Source organism: Netta rufina (assembly GCF_964035555.1).
Source record: "Netta rufina genome assembly, chromosome: 4".
NCBI lineage: Eukaryota > Metazoa > Chordata > Aves > Anseriformes > Anatidae > Netta > Netta rufina.
The window spans coordinates 69585415-69610468 of record NC_140127.1 but is presented as its reverse complement, the minus strand read 5'-3'; the positions used below and the strand labels follow the sequence as shown (position 1 = coordinate 69610468).

The 25054-nt window shown below is 38.9% G+C and overlaps 1 protein-coding gene across 2 annotated transcripts in view; it reads right to left on the bottom strand.

Annotated features, from left to right (window-relative positions):
• Positions 1 to 25054, bottom strand: part of FAM53A (family with sequence similarity 53 member A) — a 68854-nt gene that overhangs the window by 30414 nt on the left and 13386 nt on the right. The window contains exons 2-4 of one of the 2 annotated variants that reach the window (XM_084286679.1): positions 17422 to 17666; positions 10120 to 10174; positions 7071 to 7873 (exon numbers count right to left, since the gene is read on the bottom strand). In XM_084286679.1, coding sequence (XP_084142805.1) covers positions 7071 to 7873; positions 10120 to 10174; positions 17422 to 17499 — 936 coding nt within the window. In that variant the 5' untranslated portion in view covers positions 17500 to 17666. The remainder of the gene's footprint in view (positions 1 to 7070; positions 7874 to 10119; positions 10175 to 17421; positions 17667 to 25054) is intronic. The other variant, XM_084286680.1, reaches the window with a different exon arrangement.

Below are 25054 nucleotides of genomic sequence, written 5' to 3'. Positions count from 1 at the left end.
AATTGCATTTCCTTATTCAAAACCCTGCAGGCATAGCAGCAGTCTGCTTCCACTCTACTGAAGCTTAGAAAACCTACTAGTAGTTTATTGAATCCATTTCCATTCAGATATCGGTCCTCCAAGTCACAAGGCTGCTGTTAAAGAGAAAAACATTTAAACTTGGCACAAGTTGATGTACTTGGTCCCCTGCACTTTGGGCAACATCGTATATAGAACAAAAACAGTAAAAACACGTTTTCCTCGAGGTCCGCTGCTGAATATTACTTTTCGGCTATATATTAAGTTTATACCTAGAATTATACAACCTGGATTTCAACTACTGATTTACTCAGCCGGACAACTTTGGCACCTAACTCCTTCCCTCTGAGCAAGACCATTGACTTTTGAGCTTAAATTACTTCATGCCTTTGAAATGGCAATCATCTTTTGCTTCCTTGTTTTATGATCACTTATAGAAATTATTACCACAGTGGGGAAAGAAAAAAGGCCCCAGAACCATTTTTTAAAACAAAGGTAGGCCAGGATTAGCTGTTTTTCTTCTCCCAAATATGAGGTTAATGCTTATTCCTAGATGTGCCTTGAAGTTTTCAAACAAGAACCAAAAATCTGTCCCTGGCTTAACTGCTTTATTTACAGCTTAATCTTATAAAAAGGGAAAATACTGGCAAATTAGCTAACACTACAGACTTAGATTTGCTGTCACTCTGCTGATCCCAACCAACCCCAGTCCAATCCCTTCCTACACAACTCATTTGTATTATATTTCCCATAAAACATACTCCAAGAGCCAAGGCCTTCCAGATTGCCTCAAGTCAGAAGATACACGCCATACAGTGCAAGGACATCCACCACCCATTTTGTTTGAGAAGCAGTGGTATGTTCCAACACAACCACCAAATTGCAAAGTGCTGGCAGCAGGTAGAAATGAGACCTATATTCAGACCATGAAGTGCTGTACTAGATAGACAGTATTACAAGAGCACTGCAAGAGTTTAAATGAGTTGCAAGCATATTAAACACCTCCCCTAAATCACACTATATGGATGTAGCATGCCAGGCAGAGAACAGCCTTTGCTGACTTCAGTTTCTACAAGTAGAAAATATACCCACCTTAAATAACCTGTTTGTTCCTATTTTGACAGGAGGCTATAAGAGATGAGCTTTACATAAGCAAAGGAAGGTTTATTTAAAGCAACATGCTTACTATTTAAAGAATGCAATCTGAATGAACTTCATAAGCCAATACTTAACCTACTTGAACCAATTGAGGCTTGACTCCCTGGATACCCTGCTAGCAGTTACTTCACTACACTATTCACACATGTGGTATTTTGCTTTTTATGTCCACACTTGAATTCTACTTCTAGCTACTTGTGCAGCTTGAGAACACAGATTACACTACAACAAAATGAATTGAGGTGAACAAGGCTATTGTAACTATGCCTAACAGCGCATACCTGGAAATTTTCTACACAACAAGAATTCAAAGAATCCAGGCGAATGCTTCAGAGCTTTGCTTAAGTTTAGTGTGAGGCCACAGCCTGGCTAATTCATCTACCTGTCCACTTAATGACCATTACAATGGCCTCAAAAGGTAACAGAAAACCAAACTATTGCCAGGCAGATGAATTGATACCACTAAAGTGTATCAAAACTGCTATCAACTAGTCTCTTTAGCCTCATACTTTTGCTCTACAAGTGATACTGGTCTTGCTGTTTCAGACAAAGTTGACACATCTTTACGACTCCAGTGCTACCTTCTACAAGAAATCCCCCAGGTTTTCTACAAGAAAACCACAGCTTTGTAGATTCACAAAGTCATTATATCTCCAAAAATGAAGCATAAAGCAGAACCATAAATAACCATAAAGCAGAAGCAATTTAATTTTGACTTCTAAGAATTAAGTTATCCAAGTGTTTCAGTGATTCAAGATTTTATACTCCAAGAAAAAACACTTAAAGCATTTGGAGAACAGGATGGATAAACAAGAGTTTACAAAAAAAACTGCTATGGAATATTGCAGATCCAAGACAAAGGGTTAAAAACAAAACTGCTGACAGACAATGGATCTATCAGTGGGTCTCAGACCGGACCACTGATGCACATTTCGGAGCCCCCAGGATGCACACTGGCAGAAGCCAGGCCCTCTTGCTGGAGGAAGTATCACATTGCACATTCATTGTTCCCACATGCCTCAAAGCAGCTGTTATCCATCAGGCAGGATGCCAGGCTACACAGAATTTAGTCTGACCTGGCGTGGCACTTCGGGCCTTTCCCTGTACCTAGAAAAGTCACTAGTATAAAATCCAGATCACGTCAAAGCATTTCTATGAACTCAGAAGCGTCCTGATGCTAGGAAAATACTAAACAACCTCAGCCCGAGGTCTTTCACTGTTTAGAGACCCCTTAAAGCTTTCTATTTTGTCTTATCTCTTCTCATCTCCACCACCTCCTCTTCCCAAATCAGTACTGCTCCTTGGAGGAGGACAGAAGGGCACTGAATAGGTATGGCAGCAGTTTGGCTAAAAACCACTAACACCATCTCCAGCTTACATTTTTGACCACGACTAAAAGCACAACATGCCACACTATTTGTTAAAGGTTAGAGTATATGAATATCTTGGTACTCTTTTCTTACCGGGCCTGGACTGATTTATATACATAAAGGAGTGGCATTAATGTCTGGAATCTTGTAAAAATTAGGCTTGTTGAGACTAAAAAACTCTACACCTTAATTTGAGAATTTAAAAGCTATCCTCAATCATATTTGCCAGTAGTTATTTCATGTTATTTCAACACAGTTAAAATAATTGCAATTTATGCCTGAAGATATTACAAGAAAGCTAGCCTTCAAATAAGCAAAACAGCAACATTTGACTGTACATAGGACACTGCAACTCCAACCCTGCCTAGTTTAAAAGGTATCCAGTGTTACTGCATCAGATGCCATGCAACTGAATTGTTGAAACTACTCTTTAATACAAGCCAGCTGTCTTTATCCCAGTAAAAATTTAAACAAACCAAAGACCACTTCAGACAGCACATTTAAAAGGTTTAAGCACGATACCAAGCATAGGTTTTTTTGGGATAGAAAGCAACTCCATGCCTAAGGGTTGGGGGAAGAAGTGCACAAGTATGTTAAACAAAAGAAAGTCTTCAAACTATTCTGTGTTTGATCTGAAACAGAATAAAACATCACTATCACAAGAAAACTTGTTTATATATTGAAAAGTACGTGCAACATCTTGGCTGTTCTTTCTCACACCTCTTTCCATTGTTGCTAAAAAGGATCAACAGATGTACATCTACATAAAGCTGAACATCTGAAAAAAGCTCAGTTTTCTGGAGGAGAATTCTTCCTTCCAGTAAAGAAAGGTTTCTCTCTCCAACTGCAGTTACCTGTCTAAACTCCACCTTCACTTATTCTGCAACAATCTCTGTGATAGAGGCTATTAGCTGCAGAAGAATGAACATCCAGAGAGGCTCCTGTTTGCCATGCAGACATCTTGAGGCATCAGGGTGATCATATTCCTGCTGCAAAGAGAGAGGACCAAGTACCTAACACTAGAGCCAACCTCTTATTTGGGCAGTTGTGAACAAATGCTGAATAGGCATATATACAGTGTACAACTATTCCACAACCCATACATACAACTACTGTAGCACACCAATTGAATTGTCATTTTGAGTCCTTAGGGACTGAAACAATGTGATAGCTGTTTTCATCATTTACCGGTCTTTCCCGCTTGTTTTTACAGCTGTCTTCATATTCTAGTAAGCCTGAAGTTGTACAGATTTTTATTTTCAGCTTTAAATCCAGAATAAGATCCTTCCAGAATTTAACAGGGCTGTACAATGCTGGTCATCAGCCCATCTGATCATTTTGTTTCTTGAATATAAGTTTTTTTTTTTTTTTTTTTTTTTTTTTTAATTTAAGACATGGTATTCTTTTCCCAAAAGAGCATAAACTAAAACAGAGGGGGTACAGCAAAGTGGGAAGGTACTTAAAAAATATTAAGGAACGCAGAAAGCTGTTTATTAGGAGCTACCTGTTCTTTCCTTTTTAAATGGTAACATAAAATTGAATGTTAAAGAGGCAATACCAGAAGAAAGTCGTTAACAAGTGTAGAAGCCTGAAGCAGACTAATGAGTTTACTCACCTAGGAGCTCTATTTAAGCTTAGAAATAGCAAACCTGGCTTCCACAATTAGCTTATTTTGTTTTTTCTAGCATGTACATTTAGTCAATCCAGCTTGATAGCCAGTATGTTTGCTAGACCTCAGCTAGAAAAAGACTTATTTTGTCAAGCTTCACCTAAACACACAGCTATTCAAGAACTTCATGCCCCAACAACAGAACTTACTTGAGTTTTAGGTAAGTCATTTAGATATGATACATACTGATTTGAGACTACTACAAGCTCAGAAACCTTGAGCAATTTTGGCAGGTGTTCTAATGCCAGCCTCTCAGGACTCAAATAGCATTGGGAGAAATGGCTGCAGACCCAAAAAAATATTCTTCACAGTTGTGGATCCAGTAGTGCACTGCCATGTACTGCACTCTTTTCTCTGCACCTTCAAATCTACAAGAACATGGGTCAATTATGACTTACACACAAGGAATACTAGTTACCTGATTACTGACCTGTTTTTTGGGTAAATGTTTGACAAGTTCTGCTTTTACAAAGATATGAGGATATCAAAACATTTGCAATAAAGCATAGAGCACAAATCCCTACGAACACTTGTTTTCAGGTAGGTATTTCATAAACTGACTTAGAAGTGAATTTGAAATCACAGAAGTAGTATTTTTGGAAACAATAAGGAGCCCTCAAAATACATGAAAGAGGTCTTATTGAACTTCTCCTTACCGTAGTCCTGTCCTTCACTGAGCTACATGCAGATGTAGGACACATCTACATCTCCTTATATGACACTTCATAGCAAGTCTTCTGTGGTATTGGCTTATAATAATTTGCACAACAGTAATTTTGTTAAAGTTTATATAGAAATGTTTAAGACTACAATTTAAGTTTCAAAGCATATACATTTGCCAAGAGTTTGGGTATGGAAAACGCAGGCTATGAAAGATAAATTTATAACAATGTAAGATTCAGTAAACTGCTATTCTAGAACATTCTTGAAAGCTTAATTCAATTTTTGCTTGAAATATGTTCAGCACTTGCCTAGTTCTTAGAAGTATTTTCATTAGTGTTTAGCTCATTTTAAATAATTCATTTTCAAAACTATACTTTGTGCTTTTGATTAGGTACATAGCAGTATCTTTATAAGAAGATTTTACTGAAATTCTACTGAAGCAACCAAAAACCCTGTTGAGCCTTGACACCAGAGTGAACTTCGCTGCATAAAATACTCAACTTATCATGAAAACAGCTTTCAAAATAGGTCTGACAGCAAAAAGTGATCAAGAATGCATGAATATTAGTCTCATGTACTCTTAAACTCAGCAGCAAACTTAATTAGCTAAAAAAACTTTCTATAGACATGGACTATACCAGGTCTTCTCCAGATACAGTAGCGTATGGATTTAGAAAGCATAACATCTGGACAAACAAAACATTTGAAACACTGAATATCTCTATAGCTGCTTGCATTCTTCAAGCTCATCTAGCCTAGAGAGCAGCAATTTCTAAATTTTATAATCAGTTTAAATAAAGGAATCTGCATTAGAGCAGAAAGGCAACTTGAAAGGCAGATCCACTAATATTTCTGGAGCAGATTATCAACCTAAGCTCAATGGTGATTAACAGAAAGAAACACATAAGACCTAACTAGCACACTTGCATCTTGACCAAAACCTAGAACGTTGTCTAGGCATATCTGGAACAGAACTGGTTACCAACCTTGCCAACAAACAAGCTTCTTGTTTATTCATTCTGCATTGCTTACCAAAGAAGAAAGTCCTTTAAGCTATTAAGGAAACTGTTTTACAGAGGTAGAAGCGAAGGACAGATGCTGTCATGCAGACTTTTAGCTAAGTGAAGTAGAAGTAAATTTGCTACTTCAGTGAACACTCCACAGTAGACAGTTCAATATTTCACTAGTACTTCTCCCCAGACATTCTTACGTAAAGGCTACTAATATCCAGGTACCACAGTTTAGACATTTTAGCCACTCTATTCAGTGATCCAGTGCTAGTTTGTTTTGCTTTAAAGCACGGTTCATCAAATGCAGAGACACTGGTGAAGAACTATTTCTCTTCCTTACATTTTTATTGCTACTTCTGCAAACTGTCTCCTCACCACTAGTGCAACAGCTCTCTTAAGAGGACTACTCAAATGCCTCCCATATGGTCTCTACTGAAGGCAGTTGGAGCTACACACTCAAGTGCAAAACGTTCTTTGACCATAACATGACTCAATTTTACACCTCTTAACTCTGTAGACACAAGCTTTGAAAATTGAGTTGTGCACATGTATTTGTATTGCAAGTACAGGCACAAACTGAAGTTGTTTTTTTTTAAATCAGCATCTCTACTCAGAGCTCTACTCCCCTCATGTAAAAGTAACTACAGTAAAACACTCCTCTATTGAACTGGAGCATATACAGTTGATATATTAGACCACTGTTTTCATTTCTGACTGGTTATCAGCAGTTTCTTAAAGTTAATTCTCTAATACAGTCTTTAGTTGCTCTTACTTAGGTCAATAGAATTACTCACACCATACTGGGAGGCTTAACCAAATGGATTTGCACCAAGATAACACACCATTGTACGCTGTTCTCTGGGAACACTGTGGCCTAACTTTCCCCATGGCTTTCTTGCATCTTAAAAAAAAAAGCCATTTTTCTTCGGCCTCTGCTTCAAGTATTTTTTCATAGCTCCGTATATTTTATATTGAGCAGACTGGACTTCAGGAAAGATTAAGTAATTGACTATTGGGCACAGCACTGGCAAATGTAAGAACCCTGCTGTACTGCTGAAGTTAGTGTGTATCAGTACTAACACCCAAGCAAATGGAACAGCTACAAATTAGTCTGGTTTATCTACAGATAACCTTTCTGCAACATCTCCTTTCACACACACACTGAGTAAAGTAAAATCTCACCCGTGTCATTTTAAAAAAGTCTAACGATGGCCTGTTCCATCGTACATCCTCCTCCCGTCTGCGCTTTAGCCGGCTTTTCTTTTCGTTCAGGACACAAGGCTGAGAGCGGCATCTCAACAAGCCCTGACGCCGGCTGAGCTCAGGGGTGGAGGTGGGAGTGCTGTTGGCTGAAGGCAAGAGATTTCCCGTCTCAGTGATGTGCTCCTGCGAGAGGGAGAGGCGGCGCCTTGGGTTAAAGTCACAAGGCCCTCCGGAATTCCAGCGGGTACTCGAACTCGTGCTTCCCTCGCTGCTGTCCACAAACCCGCTGCTGGCTGAGGAAGGTCTGGGTACTGGTGATGTATTGAAGCTGGTGATGGTGAAGACGTTATTGAGCGACAGTATGTTTTGGGGCAGGCTGATGCTTGTGCTTCTCTGCAAGGTCGCGCTTCCATGACTGTTGCAGCGCTGCAAGGTAGCGCTGCCGCCGCTGTTACACCGTCTCTTTGACACGGGAGTCCAAACCTTGGAATTGCCAGGTTTCCAGGGCGAGCGGCAGCGAGCCAGCTCATCTGGCTCCGAGAGGGACCTACAATGGCGTTTCGTCGGCGGGGCCAAGGGCTGACCCGAGTTTTCGTTCAGGTTTAATTCGCTTATCCATCCTGACACCATCGACGTACTGGAGGGTTCCTGCTGCCACTGCAGGCCACCATTACTGGCAGGGCCGGTGCTGAAGGGGCACACAGGGAAAGGGTAAGCCGAATTCCTCGTTGGGTCAGTCTGGATTGGGCAACCCCCATTTAAAGCTTTCCAAGGACTGTCTTCTAAAAGCAAGAGAAAGATATGGGTGAAAAAGGGAAGGAAGAAGACCACTCATTTTAAGCATAGTTTACGTAAAACTGTGACTCAAACTCAGGTTTAGAAACATAAGCCACAAATACCCAGGCCTTCATCCAAATTTCAGAATATAATTACAAAACGGTTTCAAAAGGTAGAAAGTATTTCAGGAACTAACCCAGTATACCTGTTAATTCTTTTTGCTGTACATTGAAGGATTAAAGCACTGTTTTTCCTCAATAAGTAAGTTAATTTCCTAACCTGGTTCCTAGTGCACACCATGTACCATAACTAAAGCCTGCAGCATTGAACCTAAAGCATAACCAAAGTGGATTAATGAGCCTTGTGAAACCCCATCAGGGATTTTTATTTTTGTATTTAAAGGAGCAGGGTAATTTGTTCATAGACTGCTGTCCTTCATTTGGCTGTAATGCTTTTCCATTAAGAACACCTTACTAATAGAATTGTTCCAAAGAGACAAGCGTTCACATCCCACAGTGTGAATGGCTCTTCTTTAAATTAGAAACAGTATAAAGTTATTTCAGACTGCAGAGTATTTCCTTTTTTGCTCATACTCAAAGTGTCAGGAAAAAAATCTTTCTTCAATGCATAAAATAAAGCAAGGATCCCTTAAGAACCTCCTGCAAGTTTTACTGTGAATACAGACATAACACTGTGCACAGCTTCTCATCTGAAGTGGCAGTGCTGGGTTAAAAGAAGTCTGCCAGCGAAGCCTCTCACTCTTTTGTAAAGCATTTCTTTGAGAACATTCGGCACATTTTACAGCTGTTCCTCCACATTATACAATGAAGTGTAAGAAGAACTGCAGCAGACTTTGGATTTGTAAATTGAAAAGCAGCAAAACTGTTGGCCAGTTAGCAACGTTTCATGCTTGGTTAGCAAATTTGCTAATTTAAACCAATTAGCCAAGAAAGTTTCACTTATCCTAGGCCTAAAGAAAGAATATTATTTAAAATATCAGGTTTGCTAGGCCTATTTTAAAAACCTAGAAATATTAGATTTTATTAATATATATTTTATTTTTTTACAGTTGGCTGTCCAAACCAACTTTTAGAATAATCAACAGATAAAAGATACGCTGAGTGGCTTTAAAAACTGCAAACCCAAATACTTGTACATGTTCCATGCCCAAAGTATGTCATGGATTATCCTGTTTATTTGGATCTTATTTAAAGAACACCCTATTGTCTCAAAATCATTTAACTGTGCAGACAGCTGGCCTATTCAAACAACATGTTTTATTAGAATTCCTCTGTCCTTCCTTCTCCATTCTTTCAGATGGGTACAACCACATACTGTGCTTTGCCTTAAGCATGTAAGCTCTTCAAGGCAGGGACCATCCATAATTCAATGCAAGTAAAATAGCCAACACAATGGGATCCAGATACTGTTTGAAACTCCTTGTATCTACTGTAGGATGATTTGTTAGCTTGGACTGGCCTGATTTTTTTGAAAAAGTCCTTAGGAAGCTTTCTTCTAGGCTGGGAAGCTGGTTTTAAGTTTACTGTAAAAAGTCAGAAGCTGCGCATGTGTTCTAATCATTTACATGGCACCAAAAGTGCTATTTTAAGATAAAGTACCATTTCCCTTTGGAACACCACATAACCAAGCGTCACATTTTAAGGGGAATCCCATGCAGCAAATAAAAATCGTCCATGCTTAAAGACAGGACGGAACATGCAAAGCTTCAAATCCATCCCTTTATAAGGCAGTATGAAGTTCAGATATCAGTAATAGCATTTCTGGTTTTGCTAGGTAAAATTTACTCTTATTTTAATAGGACCAAAGGGGTGCTTAGTGGGTGGGGGAGCTAGATACACTTCTCCCAAGGCACTGGACTTCAGCTTATGGTTTGCATCATGCTAGACAGATATTCTGTGTGGCAAAGCACACAAGAAGGTGCGTAAAGAGGTGAGTTTTCTTGCAGCAGAGAAGCCTGAAGGGATGTTTCGCATGAATAACAGCATTGCTGGGCTTCTGTACACCATAGCAGATATTGAACAAAAACGTGTTACGAGGGCTTTTACTATGCAAAGCAGATCACAAGTACAAAACTAACAACCAGCTATTCCCAGCATTGTTCAGAGACCAGCTTAAACCAGCAGGCTCTACAACAGCATGCTCCATCCCCCTCACCTTATTTACAAAAGAAAGGCTGCTGGCTATACCAATTACCTCAGTAAAACACAGCTAAGGTTTCTGAAGAACTTACCGTTGATTTCGAAAGGGAACAAGCTGCCACTTTTGTTCAGCTTCTCAGATGAGTACTGAAATCAATCAGAAAAAGAGTTTTAACTGTGTGAAAGAGTCAGCATACACACCTCAAGGAAAACGCATGCAGTTTTCAGTTTCCCTATATGTGCCTCTAACAACCCTCCTTAAAAGGACTGGGTTTTGCTGGTTCTCTTAAAGGAATTCCTGAAGAGCAGATCTAAGTAAAATCTAAGTGAAATCAGAATACATTATGAAAATATCCTAAGCAAACTGTTTTGAGAGTTGCAACATTAGCCCACGTATACAAGGTTCAAAAATAAGAGTGATAGATAATTCACCCTCAATGAAAAAGCACTGATTCAATTCTCATTTCAATGGAGATGAAACTACAATTTGACAACTGGGTTTCCATGTTCCATCTTAAGGATGAATTACAAAATACTTCACCTTAAACTAAGGACACATATCTAAATTAAAGATTGAAACTACTAAGGGTCCCCACCATGAACATTATTCAAAGCAGGCTTTACTAGCATTTTAAGTGTTCTTAAAATCAGAAAGATGTTTCAAAGTGTTTTCTTAATTTCTTAAGGTATAAAAGCCTTAAGAATCTTTCCTGTCCAAAACTCATCTTTTGCAGGCTGAGTTTCTGATGGTTTGTAAAAGCCATAACTTAAAACAAGATTTGTGTGTAAAGACCATCAAAATTTAAGATTAAGCTTAGTCAGTAGCACCTGTACAGTAACACAGGCTCATATGCAAAATGCTTTCCATCTTAACTAATTTCACCTAGAAAACATCACACAAAAGCCTCCTAGAGACCCCAGATTTTTCAAGCAAGCAGCTTGTTTTCTGGCCTCTTATAAAGAGAGCTATTTTATTTAGAGCACTTCAGTCCCCATCAGATCCCAAGGACCATTCTTTACTCCCCTCCAACAACTCGAGATGGGTAGAACACTACTTAATAGAGCAACACATTTTATGTAAAACCTTATTTTTAGTTTATAGCCAAAGAACATGATAGTATTATCCACAGACTTCCTTTCCACATACAAAGTTAATTTTTAAACAAGCATCCTTGGGCTACAAAGCTTTTCTTTCTTGCTATGTAAGAAGAAATTGAATACCAGTGATGTATTTAAATCCTTGAATTCCTCATATAACATACAGACACTAAGCTATAGCTATATTCCCTTGGTGGTTATGTTTTAGAGGTAGGGAATGAAAGAACTGATGAAAGGACAGACAGCAATCAGATTTTTAATCTTATTTCTTGTCAACAGTTGCATATATGAAAAGCTATTTTGCAGAACTTTTAACTTGCATCTACAAATGCTCCGTTTTAGAAAAATACTTTAAGGACATAGCAAAAATCTGGAACTCCATTGGATTTGCAGCTGGTTAGCCTTTCTCAGATGATTTAAGTAGGGAACTTGACAGCAGGAGCTATCACTTTTACTATCTTGCCTTTCTTAACTGTCATTGCCAGTTATATAGTACAAACATTAATAAAGCTAACAACAATTTAAACAGCTACAAGGATAGCATGCAGAACAAGAACACACTGAGATAACAGTAATAGCTGCATTTCAGCCATCTCCGAAGGACAAAGCCAAATTAGAGATACTTCAACAAGAGGTTATTCAGTAAACTTCTCCCTCTCCAGTTTTCTCAGATCAATCTACTCAACTACCAGATTATAGCTAGGGAAAATCCCTTTTTGGGACCAGATTCCATGTTGAGAAGTCTTAAAGTTACTGCACCTCAAACCACACAGAGAAGGACAATAAGAATGACCTAGCCTGTGTGCACAGTCTTTTAAACAATCCTTAACAATTAAGGTTAAGATCTTGGATGTTTAGAAAGAAAAGAACCCTGAAGACAGTCCTGTGTGGCAGTCATTAAATTGCTATTTAGTTTTTACAAAGACTTTCAACCAAACACATCTTTAACAAGGTCCTCTTCAGGTATCTATTTGCTGCTCTCCAAACACCTTAAAAAGCCTTGTCCAACAAATAAAGACTACTCCACTGCATCTCTGACAGTTGAAAAAAAGCATTTTTTATCAAATCCTTTCTAAATTGGATCACATACACTCAGACTAGCTGTAGTACAGGGAATGGCTGCAATGTTCTTTAATTGCCAACAACTCCATCCTTAGAGCTATTTCTCATCAGCTTCTAGGGAAGTCAGTCCTCAGTTCTGTAAGATGCGTTGCAACTACAATTTGTTCTGTGATGCGAGTGTTTACACAGAACCCTGTTAAATTACTAAGTGTCAATTCTTTAGAGACTGAAACCAAAAAGCCTCATTAAGTGTCCCATGTGGCACTGTACACAGAGAAGGGAGAAGGTGCATCATTTCCAGTACAAACTTGAGGCAGTGAAGTTCTCCCTTTAGTCAGTCCCTTGTAAGTGAAGAATCTCCCTTATATATACTTGGCTTTTGAGAGCTGAAACTAAAAATACTTGGAAGCGTTATCTGCTAGTGTATTTTAACGATGTCTGGGAGTCCACACCTGAGTAGAACCCATAAGGCTATAAGTTGTTTATTGCAGTTAGGAACCTCTTATCTGTAGAGAACATGGCAGACATCTCACTAGATTTACTGCAACGGGGCACTGAACCAGTTTATCAGCTCTCCAGGATTGGCTATACACACCACCTTCCCCCAGTCACTCTCATGTGTGTTAAGGTCTACTCGAAGCTTCCTGAATGAAGAGTCTTTTTATTCTTTTATGATTATTCTGGAGAAGAGATAAGCAGAGGTCACAAAGCAATAGGGAAGTCTATTAAGTTCCGTGTACAGGACAGCTTCTTTAGAATAAGGTTAAGTTATTCAACCAGGTCATTTTCCTGATAGACTTCAGCTTATGCATGTTCATCTTCCAACAATTGCTTTTTGACTTTTTTTTTTTTTAAGTGATGCCTCAAAATCCCCCAAAAGCAGATTAAGATAGTTTATAGATACAGAACAACGAATCCACAAGCTTCACTTGAGGCTGGAATTGATTACTTCATACAAGGAGGTAGGTCTCAAAGTGCTTCTTTAGAAGTAGAATCCCTTATGTTTGGAGAGATTATGTTCAAAGTAGATGGGAATGCATTGTATGACTTCCATGACAGTTTTTTTTTTTAAAGTTAAATATTTTAACCAAAGAACACCCTAGTATTGAACTGAGTAAGTGGAAGAGGTACATAGATACAATAGATTAGTAATATGAAAGTGTGCTTTGCTAGCAACAACTGCAACAGAAGTAATTCAGGCTATTCTTCTACATGCACTCCAACCACCTGTATTAAGACCTCTACAGCCAGTTCTACCCTTAGAGTTAGTTTGATCTTCATAACCTTAAAATTAGTCATTTCAACACATTTTTCTGCAATTCCCGAGTACATTTGGAACTCCTCCAAATTGTTGGCATTCTTCCTAAACCACAGGAAAGCCAGAGTTTACTACTCAAGTACTAATTTAACCACCATCACACAGATGTGACAGGGCTACACATCAGACTTCCATTTCTACCAAACACCTTCCATATACGACCAGATAGGAGAAGCATTTGACCTATTATCAGCATTTGAAGAAGAATTCAAGTCACATCTTTGACCCAGCCCTCACATCTTTCCACCAGTGACCTTCCATCCAAGGCAGTTATCCTAATTTTAAGTCTTTCAAGATAAATCAGCTTCATAAAAATTAAAAATAAAGATTCACATGCACAGAGGGGGATTTACAGTAGAGCTTCTTCCTTCCACAAATGCTTGTCTGGAAATGTTTGACTTCATGATGCTGTCAAGTCGTGAAAGCCACAACATGTTTTCAGAGCATCTTAGTGTTGAGTTGATCAACCAACCATGGATACTGCTCCACTTCGTTTCAGCTACAATGCTTATTTCAGATAAAAGCTTAAGACAACCTAATGCCCCAAAAGCACCTTCCTGCTTCTACAGCAGGAAATGCAATCGTCTTTTTCCCCCTACACACACCAAAGGCAGGTGCAGTACAAGCCTGTTCAACATAAATGAGCAGGAACTGATCAAATGTGTTATACTGCCTTGGAAAATTACTATGTTGGTTAACAGAGGAGTAAGAGAAGCTACAGTTGGTATTTTACAACATACTCAGGCAACAGGTAAAGAAAGATACTTGGTCAACGTACAGGTTACACAACTGTGTGTGTTATGTCCCACATATGTTACCATACAACTACAGAATGGTTTGGGTTGGAAGAGACCTTAAAGCCCATCCAGTTCCAACCCCTTGCTACTGGCACCAATGGCACCCACTAGATCAGGTTGCCCATGGCCCCATCCAACCTGACCTTGAGCACTTCCAGGGATGTTATCTTTATAGAGAATGATAGCTAGAAAGCAAACAGCTTGGAAAGAGCAATTTTGTTTTTTATAATTAACTTATGAACTATATTACTTTGCTATTTTTCCCTCTGTCTGAATACAAGAAGTTTTGTTTTTCATACAGGTGGATACAAGGGAAAGGCAATTTTTTATTCTTTGCATGAACTAGTGAAATACTTCATGCAGCTAGGAGAGTTTTTCACTCTTACAAAGACCTAACTCATAATGAAAACTAATCTATAACAGTCTTTTCTGTGTTCTCACAAAAGTGCACAGGAAGAGAAAAAGTCATGCCAGAGCCTTAGAAGTCCCCCAGATCAGGGTGAATCAGAGCATGTGTTCAATGAAACAATCTCCTTCACACCTCCACAAGACTAATACTGACTTCCTTTGTATTTAGCACCCCACAATATCATTTTCAGGTTCTTTATATTGCTGAGTTCTAACAGTCTAAGCTGTAACAACTTCATATCAGTTACCCCCAGTGGAGTAACCTACTCCACCCACAGCAGAGAAGCTGTTCTCGAAGCTTGTCCTATCTGAGTTTACGATTAAAAAAAAAATAAATGAAGTCTTCCAGGGGTACTGAAAGGTCTTTGAGACCACCAGAAACTTGAGAATTCAAGTAGGCTCCCAAGCCTAAGTCTAGACTTAGTTTCAGGGTCATTTCAAGTCAGCTTAAACCGACGTTTTCAGTTTCCCCTTTTCCCCAGCTATTTTCTCTACTTATGCCAAGATATGCACTTGTACAGATACACTGTGAAAGGGAGCACAGAACTGATAAGGGTTAACATTAACCCAAGAGAGGTTACTCGTAATGCTCAATCAGCTCAAGAGGTGATTCACTGCAGTGTCCCACAGAACTTTGTGCCAGTACACGTAATGAAAGGTGCAGGCAAGACCATTTAAGGAATGGCTCTAAGTTGCTACTCCAATTAGTACATTCATCTTAATGCTGTAGTTTCTTCTAAAAAGTACAGTGTGCTAGAGCTGATTCACCTCCCCACACACACACTATAACTTCCCCCCATTAAAATTTAACAATAACCTTTACTAGTGGAAAGAAGTGCACTTGGACCATATTTCAGTTCAGGTTTTATTCAAGAAGTCATCATTTGCTCCTATGAATCCTTTTTTGTAGGGAGCAACCTAGTTGTTCAACTTCATTCACACGTGCTCCTGCATTTTCACACCTCACCTTGCAATTTCCACACTTTTTCAAGCTGCCATTGTGTAGAGATAGAACCTATCCCGAGCCTCAGAGGGCATTTTCATCTAGGAATACAGCATTTAGAAAAGCAATTCCTTGGTGGTTTAAAATAGGGACAAGAAGGAGGAAGGGAAAGGATGAAGTCAGTGACAAGATACCATTTGCCATTCCACTCCAGATGTTCTCCCTGCTTTTCTCCCTCTTTTAATTTTAAATAGGGATAAGGACAGGAATAAAAACCAAGTCACAACATGTGACAGCATGACAACAATCCTGTATAGACTCTATATGGTATAAAAGCTTTCTCTGCCCTTCCAAGCCTCTGATGGAAAACCTGCAGTGACCATCAGTAGAAATGTAGCTCTTTTTCAACACCGTGTGAACTTCAGCTAGAAATTACAAGCTGCCACTACAGTTTTAGAGACAAGCACATGGATACAGGCCATCACTTGCCAACATCTAGGCCTAGCATTTAGCTAGAAATAACACAAAATTGCCAGCTCAGGAAGACAGCAAATTCCCCTACAAACTGTATCTCAAGTGCCTCATCATGCTAGCTGAAATGAATGCAAGCTGAGCAAGCATCTCTATTTTAAGAGTTACCCTCTTTTCAAGACCTTACATATGCCTTCAAGAACGGTACATATTTAGGGTGAAGATCAGGGTGAAGAAACTAAAACCAAGTTATCAGAAGAACCCTTAGTGGAGCTGTTCAAGCTTTAAAAATAAATACTTTGATTAATGTATGCTATTAGACATCCTTACTTTTGTGTCAGTTTTTACATGCGTGCACACAAAACATGGGTGCTTTTCTTTAACACAGACAAGGAGTTAAACACTTCACATTAAGAATTAGAGGTACTTGTGTTGTTGTTCAATTGGTACCCTAGAGCTGGATCTGCAAAACTGCAATTGAAGTCCATGAAAGCAGGCTAGTGAGGCGAATGCAGTGCTACAGTGCTTTGCATTACATGCAGAATATGATCTCATGGTTCTCAGGTACAAACACAAGATTAAGGGGAAGACTACTTTGCACTTTCTTTAAACTCCCTCTGAAGCATAGATTCTCTCATCTCACAAATCAGACTCAAAGAGAATAGATTCCTTATGGTCTGAGTGCTATGCTTGAATAGCAGACCCACAAATTAAAAGTCAGCAGAAACAAGCAGTAAATATTACATAACTTCTCAGAGCAAACCAGCCATCTGACACCTTCAACAGCAAAGATCTACTGGTGTAGGTCAGGCTGGTAGTCAGCAACCTGACTTTCACTTCAGCTGCTTTCAACAGATCTGTTCTCCTTTCGCCTAGTGCTGATTGCTACCTACACAGTGGTCACTGATTTTTGTGATTAAATGTTGTCAAGTATCTTGTATTTGCCTACATAAAATGAAGAAAGCTTGAACAAATACTAGTATTTGTGTTGTTGGAGAAAAAAGACTCATGAAAAGCTTTGATAGTTCTTTTGAGTACACAGGGTTTCAGCCATTTAAATAAACAAAACTAAGATTAAACGATTATTACAATAAGAAAGCATCTCTCCAGAAAGGACCACACACTGAAATTTCATTTTTCCCCTTAAAACTTTCATCCACATCACAAGGCATTCCTAACTTAAATGGCTGAATTCTGACTGATCTACACTCTTGAATTTGTTGTGCAGTTTTGAGATACATGTACCTTTGAACTACTTTGCATTTCATATTTACATGTTATTTTCATACATCCTTACCAGGTTAATATTGTACGTCTTACACGTCAGATCATCCAAGCTCTGGTTCTGCAACTTTTCTGTTATTAGTGTTACCATTGTAGTTGTTCCTTTTCCACTGCTCACAGGGAAGCGTTAGAGGTTCTTCAGTGTCTTGTTTCAATACTCGTGAGCCATTTCTGTTTTGGTTAACAGTCGAGATTTATGCTTCCATTTTATTGCCAAAGTTCATTTCCAAATGATGTCAATGTATCATGTCTGCTTCTCTGTAAAATTGAGGCAGAAAAAGAAACGTCAGAAGAGTTATTGATTACATCACAATTAGTGGTGGTGTCATAACAGAACTTGTGTTTGGACTAAGACGACAAACTTTCTTCCCTCATTTAAGCTACGACTAAAGTATTATCTAGCACAGCCTATGAAACATGTAGATACTTACCATTCTGTTCTGTATGTTCAGACATTTATACCATTTTGTTTCATCACTAAACCCTTTTTAAAGGCAAGCAGAGCGGTGGGTAGCTCAAGTGCTCCATCAACTTTCCATACCATCAGCTACTTTTAACAAATTGACTGTTATTTTAAATAAAGACTTTGTAACTGCTATCTAAGCAAATATCAGATCTTAAGTTAGAATGCAGGATGGATTACCATACATGTAAAACATCACAGACAAAAGCTTAGGTACCTTTGTTCTATGAGCAGTCATTTATACGATGAGTGCTAAGTTCACTGGCTGCTTCTTCCTATCCTCAACATCCTCAAATTAGCTTCCAAACCTATGTAGCTTTCCAAACAACGTCTCTGCCAGTATTAATCACGGTTTCTCCAGTGACATCACCTTGCTGCATTACCAAAAACATCTTTACCCAACTCATGACAAACTGGTTGAGTGTTCCATGACCAAATTTATCTTCGTGGAATTAAAGGAATCTATACACATACACTGCCAACTTCAAACAACACAATAAATCTTTGAGAAGTTTGTTTTCCTTTGCTAGATTTTAAGATCTATAGTAGAAGAATACTAGAAAATCATTTAAAATGAATGTTTGTGTAAAATATTGCATTGTTTCCACACTGTTCCTTAATGACTAATTAAATAACTGGTAGTAGCAAGAGAAAAAAATCACTTGAGTCCATGACCCAAGTTAAACCCATCTTAAACTTTAAGATATTAGTGGTATTAATGATACTGTTAGATTATCTTTTAAGCCTGTTGCCTCTGAGTACGTCCTCAAATATGATTTCATATGCTAGCCATACATTATTTCACCTTGTCAGTTGTGTTGGTCTCCCATTAGCCTCAGAGCTATCCCCAGAAAATCTTAGTTTCTGTTCATCTTTCATCCTCACTTACGCCTAGCTTCATTTACTACAAGACACAATGCTTACAAACATTCATCTACAATACATGCTACCCAGATTTCTGGAGTCTCCATTGGTCTACTTTTACTGAATATATCCCATCTTTCCGGAAAGCACCCAAAGATTTGAAATATTTACCACATCTTGTTCTGAAATTACACCAAGTCAAATATCAAAAGCACAAGTTCATGTTCTGTGGTAAAAATTACATGAACCCTTTCCAAAGTACGCATCTGCCATGGAAAGTGTGATTCATGAAATGGTAAGCAAGTTGAAGGACAAATGTGCAAACAAAACGGTACAGTGTATTATAATGCAAAGGGACTTCTATGTCCCTTTTAAATCTGGTCAAGTTTCAACTAGATCTAGAAATTCCCCAATAAAAGTGGAAAAAAGGCTGACCGGAGGTCAAAAATTGTCTTTATACAGACTGAATATACACTGAAACCAAGGAACTCAGTAACTGGCACAAAGGCTGTCAAATTCATTTTGAGGATTAGGATTTCTGCAGCTAAGAGGCTACTATAAAGAAACAGCTGAAAAGTTCAGCAGGTGTTTAATTACTAAGCATCAAGCTTTTGAGTTTTTCCCCACAAAGGAAAGAAAGCAAATCCAATAAAGCTATCAAAAACAGAGTAGGAACAAGGTTTTGATCGGTTAACTATAATAATGTATTTGTATTTTGCCTAGTTCTTCTAATCTTCAAACATTTCACTGGAAAATTAAGTGTGCATAACACCAAGTAAAATAAGAAAAGAGATGCAGGAGTATTAATCTTCAGTTAACAAGCCAACACATTCAGTTGCATGAGAGGATAATGGGGAGGCACAGCGCTTTCAGATTCAAACTGAATTACCATCCACATTTTTAAACCTTGCCAGATGCTGAAAGTAACACTCCAGAGCTGCAACTGTTCAGGCCCTTTCTGGGGGTGCTGTGCTCTCTTCTGGAACACAAGCAAAATGGAGAACCCCAAAAATGCTTCTCATTGTAACGACTCAGTTGTATTTCATTTTGTGTTAAAATGAGACATGCTCCATCAAAGAGGTTCTACTGCTCCTCCCATCAGGGCATTTCATTTCTCAATGAAAAGGTAACACTAATCAATTATACTAATATAATACTAAGCACAAACTAAGATTATGAATTTTAGTTCAGATCAGAAGCATGCTTTGGAAGCCAGTTCCACATTTTATAGATGAAAGCTGTTCTAGGTTGCACTTTGATATACCTTGACATGCCTTAGCCACCACCACTCAGCTATGCAACTGCCAACACGTTGCCTCCTCTGGCTATTTGTCACCCCCAGCATGGCACAAGTCTTTGTGCTACTACAGAGAACTAAATCAAGGCATTTTTACAGCTGGATAAAAAAAAAAAAAAAAAAAAAAAACACTTCCTCTTCTCTGGTAAAGAAGGTTTTCCAGCTGGATCAGTTCCCCGGCCTGGTTTGCCATGAACTGGACACAAATGCCTGTGTGGGCACGCTGTGGGAAGCTGACACTGCTGACTGAGGTTCCTGCCCAGCTACGGGTTCAGAGAGAATAATAGGAAAGCTAGATGACATTAGCATTTTCCACACCGAGCCAAACAGATTATCCTGTAGCTAGGAATTAGCTCTCCCCTTCCAAAGCAAGGTTTGAACACTTTTAGCCCTGGTTTTCCAATTCATACCCCTTTGACCAGCCCAACCAAGCACAAAGCGATGTGAGGCCTGCCCTGCAGCCTCAGCAGCCAAAGGCCTAGCTCCCTGGTGCTGAGTTACTGATGCTCCACAAGGAATTGCTTCTCTTATTTTCGCTAATATTGGCTATTAATTAGTAAACAGGAGACTTTTACAGGTCACTCTAGCATCACTGTGTTGTTATTTTAAGGCTTCGTTAATATATCTGTACTACAGTATTTTCAAGTCTTACAAGACCTTGACCCTGAATACCTTCTACCTTCCATACGCTACAGAAAGCTCCTCATGGTATTTTTGCATTTTTGGGTAGCTTTCTTGTTTGTTTCAAAATCCTCTACTGTGGTATGTATTTAATGTACCCACATAGAGAGTAAGCTGTTCATTTTACGTACTTTTTCCAGCCATGCTCTTCTCAGAATCGTTTAAAGGCAGCTAACTTTCTTTTCCGGTCTCTCCTTATAATGCCCTTTACACTCATCAGGCTGAATCCCTCTCAAACTGCTTGGCACTTCAAACTAATTGGATTTTCAGTAATAGGAAAACCCTTTGACCATCCTTGTTAGGAAACGTGGATCCTGCTGCATTTCTTCAGCTGCTTCACAGCACAGCTCTTAGTACAATCAAGTTTTGTCTGCCATTGCAACTGCATGCCCTGCTTCCTATGCAAGCCACAAGCACACCCAAACATGCATCTCTCTGCCGTCACCAACACTAGACAGGTAGTGTCTGAACTTGCCTGCCTCAGCTGCTGAGACCCTCCAAGCCTCAAGGTAATAATAGCAGCTCCTGGAGGTCCAAATTGGATCAGGTCCTACAAGATTACGGCCATCCTTTCCTTAGCACACCATCCTTTAATGGAGCCTGATTAGGTAAGAAGTGAGAAAGCTGAGCCATCCAAGACAAATATGCATGACAAAAGGCATTAGCCTCCCTCTGTCCTGGAAAAGACTTCATTTTACTGGGATGGCCCTAAGCTAGGGGGTGGGAGGTGAGAGAGGTGGAGGTAGAGAAGTTGTTTTCATTGCTAAAAGACAGACTAATGGAGAGGAATAAAATGAACGGGATACAAAAAGACTCCAAATATAACAGCAAGCCAAAGCTAACATTCCTCAGAGATTGAGAATGAGCTGTGATGGAATCAGCATCACCATTATCTCCGACTTAACGTTCCGTGGTACAACACAAATATTCTTAAGTCTGAGAAGAATGCACTTTGTTATTGTACGGTACTAAAGAAGAGAGGCTTTATTATTTTATTTCTATAGTACTATTGAAGAAAAGAGGTTTTGAGGTTTTATTTCTTAAATTTTAGGCGCAAGTAGTAATGCCTTGCAACACCTCTGCCAAAATTAAGGGCAGAGAAAAAACTGCGCATGCCACAAATTCTGCATCTCCTCAGTGATGTCACCAGGGTCTTTTTTGGGAAAAATACTAAAAATACAGATTCTCCCCCACAGTCAACTGGAGGATGCCAGAGGCTCATCCAATTTGACAACCTACTTTCAAAGCGATGAAAAGTCCTGTTGAAGAATATAAAGCCAATTCAAAAAAATCTCTTCTTGGCTCTAAGAGAACAAGGCAGCCAGACTCATTTCCAACCCACTCCTACTCCTCTGCATCCTGCAGGACACAATGTTCCAGCAACAGCTCATCTTGCTGGGAAAATTTACATTTGTTTGAAACACTTCTAACAATTTCTTCTGTCTCTGGAAGTTCCATCTTGGATAAAGAAAAGATCACAAGATTTTAGATGATTTCCCCATAACACTAATGTAGGTGTTTCTTGATGGTTGTAATTCCACAGTTCTGCCTATGGGACTAATACTGCCCAATGAGAGTGTAGGTCATTACCTTTTTTCTGTTCCTTCATATTATTTCCTATTCTTTGTTCAGAGAGCTACATGGAGCCCTTATTACCAGCAATCCCATAAAGACATACTTAGCCAGCTCCCAGCAGAAGAAAAGGATTAGCTAGAGTCAAAATTCCAATTCGGATAAGTAGGTCCTTTAAAATATTATCTCTGCTTCAGCAAGCCAAAGCAGCTAATCACCCCAGCAGTACTAACTCCAGATCTAGATGGTTTTGCTACTAGACTCCAGATGAAAGATGCTGTGATTTTTGCCTCCTGGCACTTTCCACAGCATCCAGGAAACATTTCAGAATTGAAACATCACGCAAAACCAATCAAGTTTTAACAGAGCATTGTCTGTCCCATCCCAACTTAGTCTTGCTTCAAGCATAACTACAAGACCAGTTTTTTTAGAAAGTGTTAAACTGATACTTTATGACATCTGAAAGAAACTACATAATATCTGGTTTCTTGCAATGCAAAGTTCTGCCTTCCAAATGAAAAGAGCACAGTCTACTTTTAAAATGACACATTTACCACAGTGCTAAGAGGTTCACAGGGAGGCTAAGCATTCCTTGTAACATAAGTCTATTATTAACAACTTTTAGCCCAGAAAGGTTCTTGATAGCATGCATTTCAGGAAAATTTGGACTTTTGCTCTTTTTAGCACTAATCTGCAGTGGTTATTTTGAAGCCTTCCAAAATTCCAAGTCAAGTCTAAATTAGTGCTTTAATTAGAAAGCTTCCTGCAACTATCAAACTATTCATCAGCATTTCAGGGGGACAGGTACTAGAGGTGAGCACCCCAATTTCCAGGTTATTCTAGTATGCTATGCTTAAGGGGTCCTCTCTTTGTATACAGTTAACTAGCACCCTGTTGTGCTGATGATTTCTGAGGTACTCTACAAAAAGTAGAAAAATAGTGTTAGATTGATAAAGTTACATTTCTGATCCAAAGGGGGGTAAAGAGTATGGTTTATAACCATAGTTTGTAATCTATAAAAATCATTACACAACTGTCTAGCAATCCTGTTTAAACAGTAGTGCTCCCTGAAGAGTTCAAATGTGACAAAAAAAGGCAAGGACCAACACTACCCCCTACACATGCTAGAATTCAGAACGAAGCCAGATAAGTTAGTTCCAACATTTACAATTCAGAGATTTTTTTAAAAACTAAAAAGATACTTCTTGAGCTACAGAATCTCTCAGCTTTCTCTATACAATTCTTTTGTAAGTCAGTTTTTATTAGAAGAAAGCCTCAACACTATGAGGTGTTCAAGCCTGGATTATGGTTGCCACAACTCCACCAGAAAACCACAAAAAAAAAAAAAGGACAAGAAAAATATGCTAGAAGGCATCCTTTATATTAAAAGATGGACACTAGACTCAGGTTTCATAAATATTCCACACTCAGGAAGCATAAGCAATATAAGGAGCTCAAAACAGTCCACAGAACATACCTCACTTAACATGCAAGACAGGACTGTATTTTAGCATCCTAAGGCTGAAGAACTAGGATTTGGATTGTTATTGCCTCCAGTGATAAAAAAAAAATAAATACTAGGTCCACTTGCCTCAAATGCAAAAAGTCATAACGAAGCCCACAATTTCACTGCATTTGGATCCTAAAGCATCACCTTTCTAACACCAGCTGGTCACTGAGACAGCTCTGACAAAAATACGAACTGTTACTAAAATAAGACCGCATCCCATACATTTATTTATACTCTAAACCCCACACTTCAGATGTGAGAGCTCCTATGAGGAAGGAGCAAAGCCTAAACCATCAAATTCAGCCTTTGGACTCTTACTTAAAATGCAACATGTTTTGGCAAATCCTCTGAACTCAAAGGGAACAAGAAGTACTCAGAGTTCTCTGATTGAAAAAACAGACCTTGTTCAAAGGCTCCCATGTGAGATGGAGAAAAATCTGCAAGCAGAAGCACCAGAATTAAACTAAAAAGAATATCCTGGCTTAAGGTGGTGGTTTCCAGTTTGCAAAATTCACAGCCAGATGATGTGCTGGAGAGAGGTTAAAGGTGATACTTCAGCACAGACTTTCTCCTTCACAGGCAGGATCCGTCCAGCTTGGACAAGAAATACATAGAAAAAAGGCCTAAAACTGTTTTCATAAAGTTTGATTTAGAAATGGAATATTTTACTCTTTTACAAAATGAACTGTTGTCTGTAAGAAATACTACCCTTCGTTTCTCAAGTTACTATCAGGTGGTTTGGGTTTATTTTTAAATCAGGAAGAAAGTCTCTTTCCAGAAAGGAGAAGGAAGGGCGAAGATGGGGGATGTTATGAAACGTATTTCTCAAAACAATGGAAGCAGGGGTGAAGTAAGCTCAAGAGAGTTTTTCCAGGTCATATGGTAATGTATCACCACATAAAACTAAGGTGAAGAACTCAACCCAATGCCAAAGGTTAAAGCTTTTATTATTGCCAGCTTACAGCAGTATGAAGTCTCAGTCTCCCAGATTTAAATCCGTCTTTCAGACTTGAGGAAGACAAACATTCACCTCACAGATGTGACGTTATCCCCCATCTTTTGAAGTATCTTTGTCAGACAGGAGAACAGATGAGCTGTGCCTTGTGTCTGATCCCATACCAAAATGGGTCTGTTACTTATGTTCTCTTTTTCTAAAATAATGTACCCCTATTTAAATACAGGCAAGGCTTCCATTAATTTTGCTAAAGGATTTAAGTATCATTTTGCTAAAGGATATGTATATCTATGTTTGGAGTTGC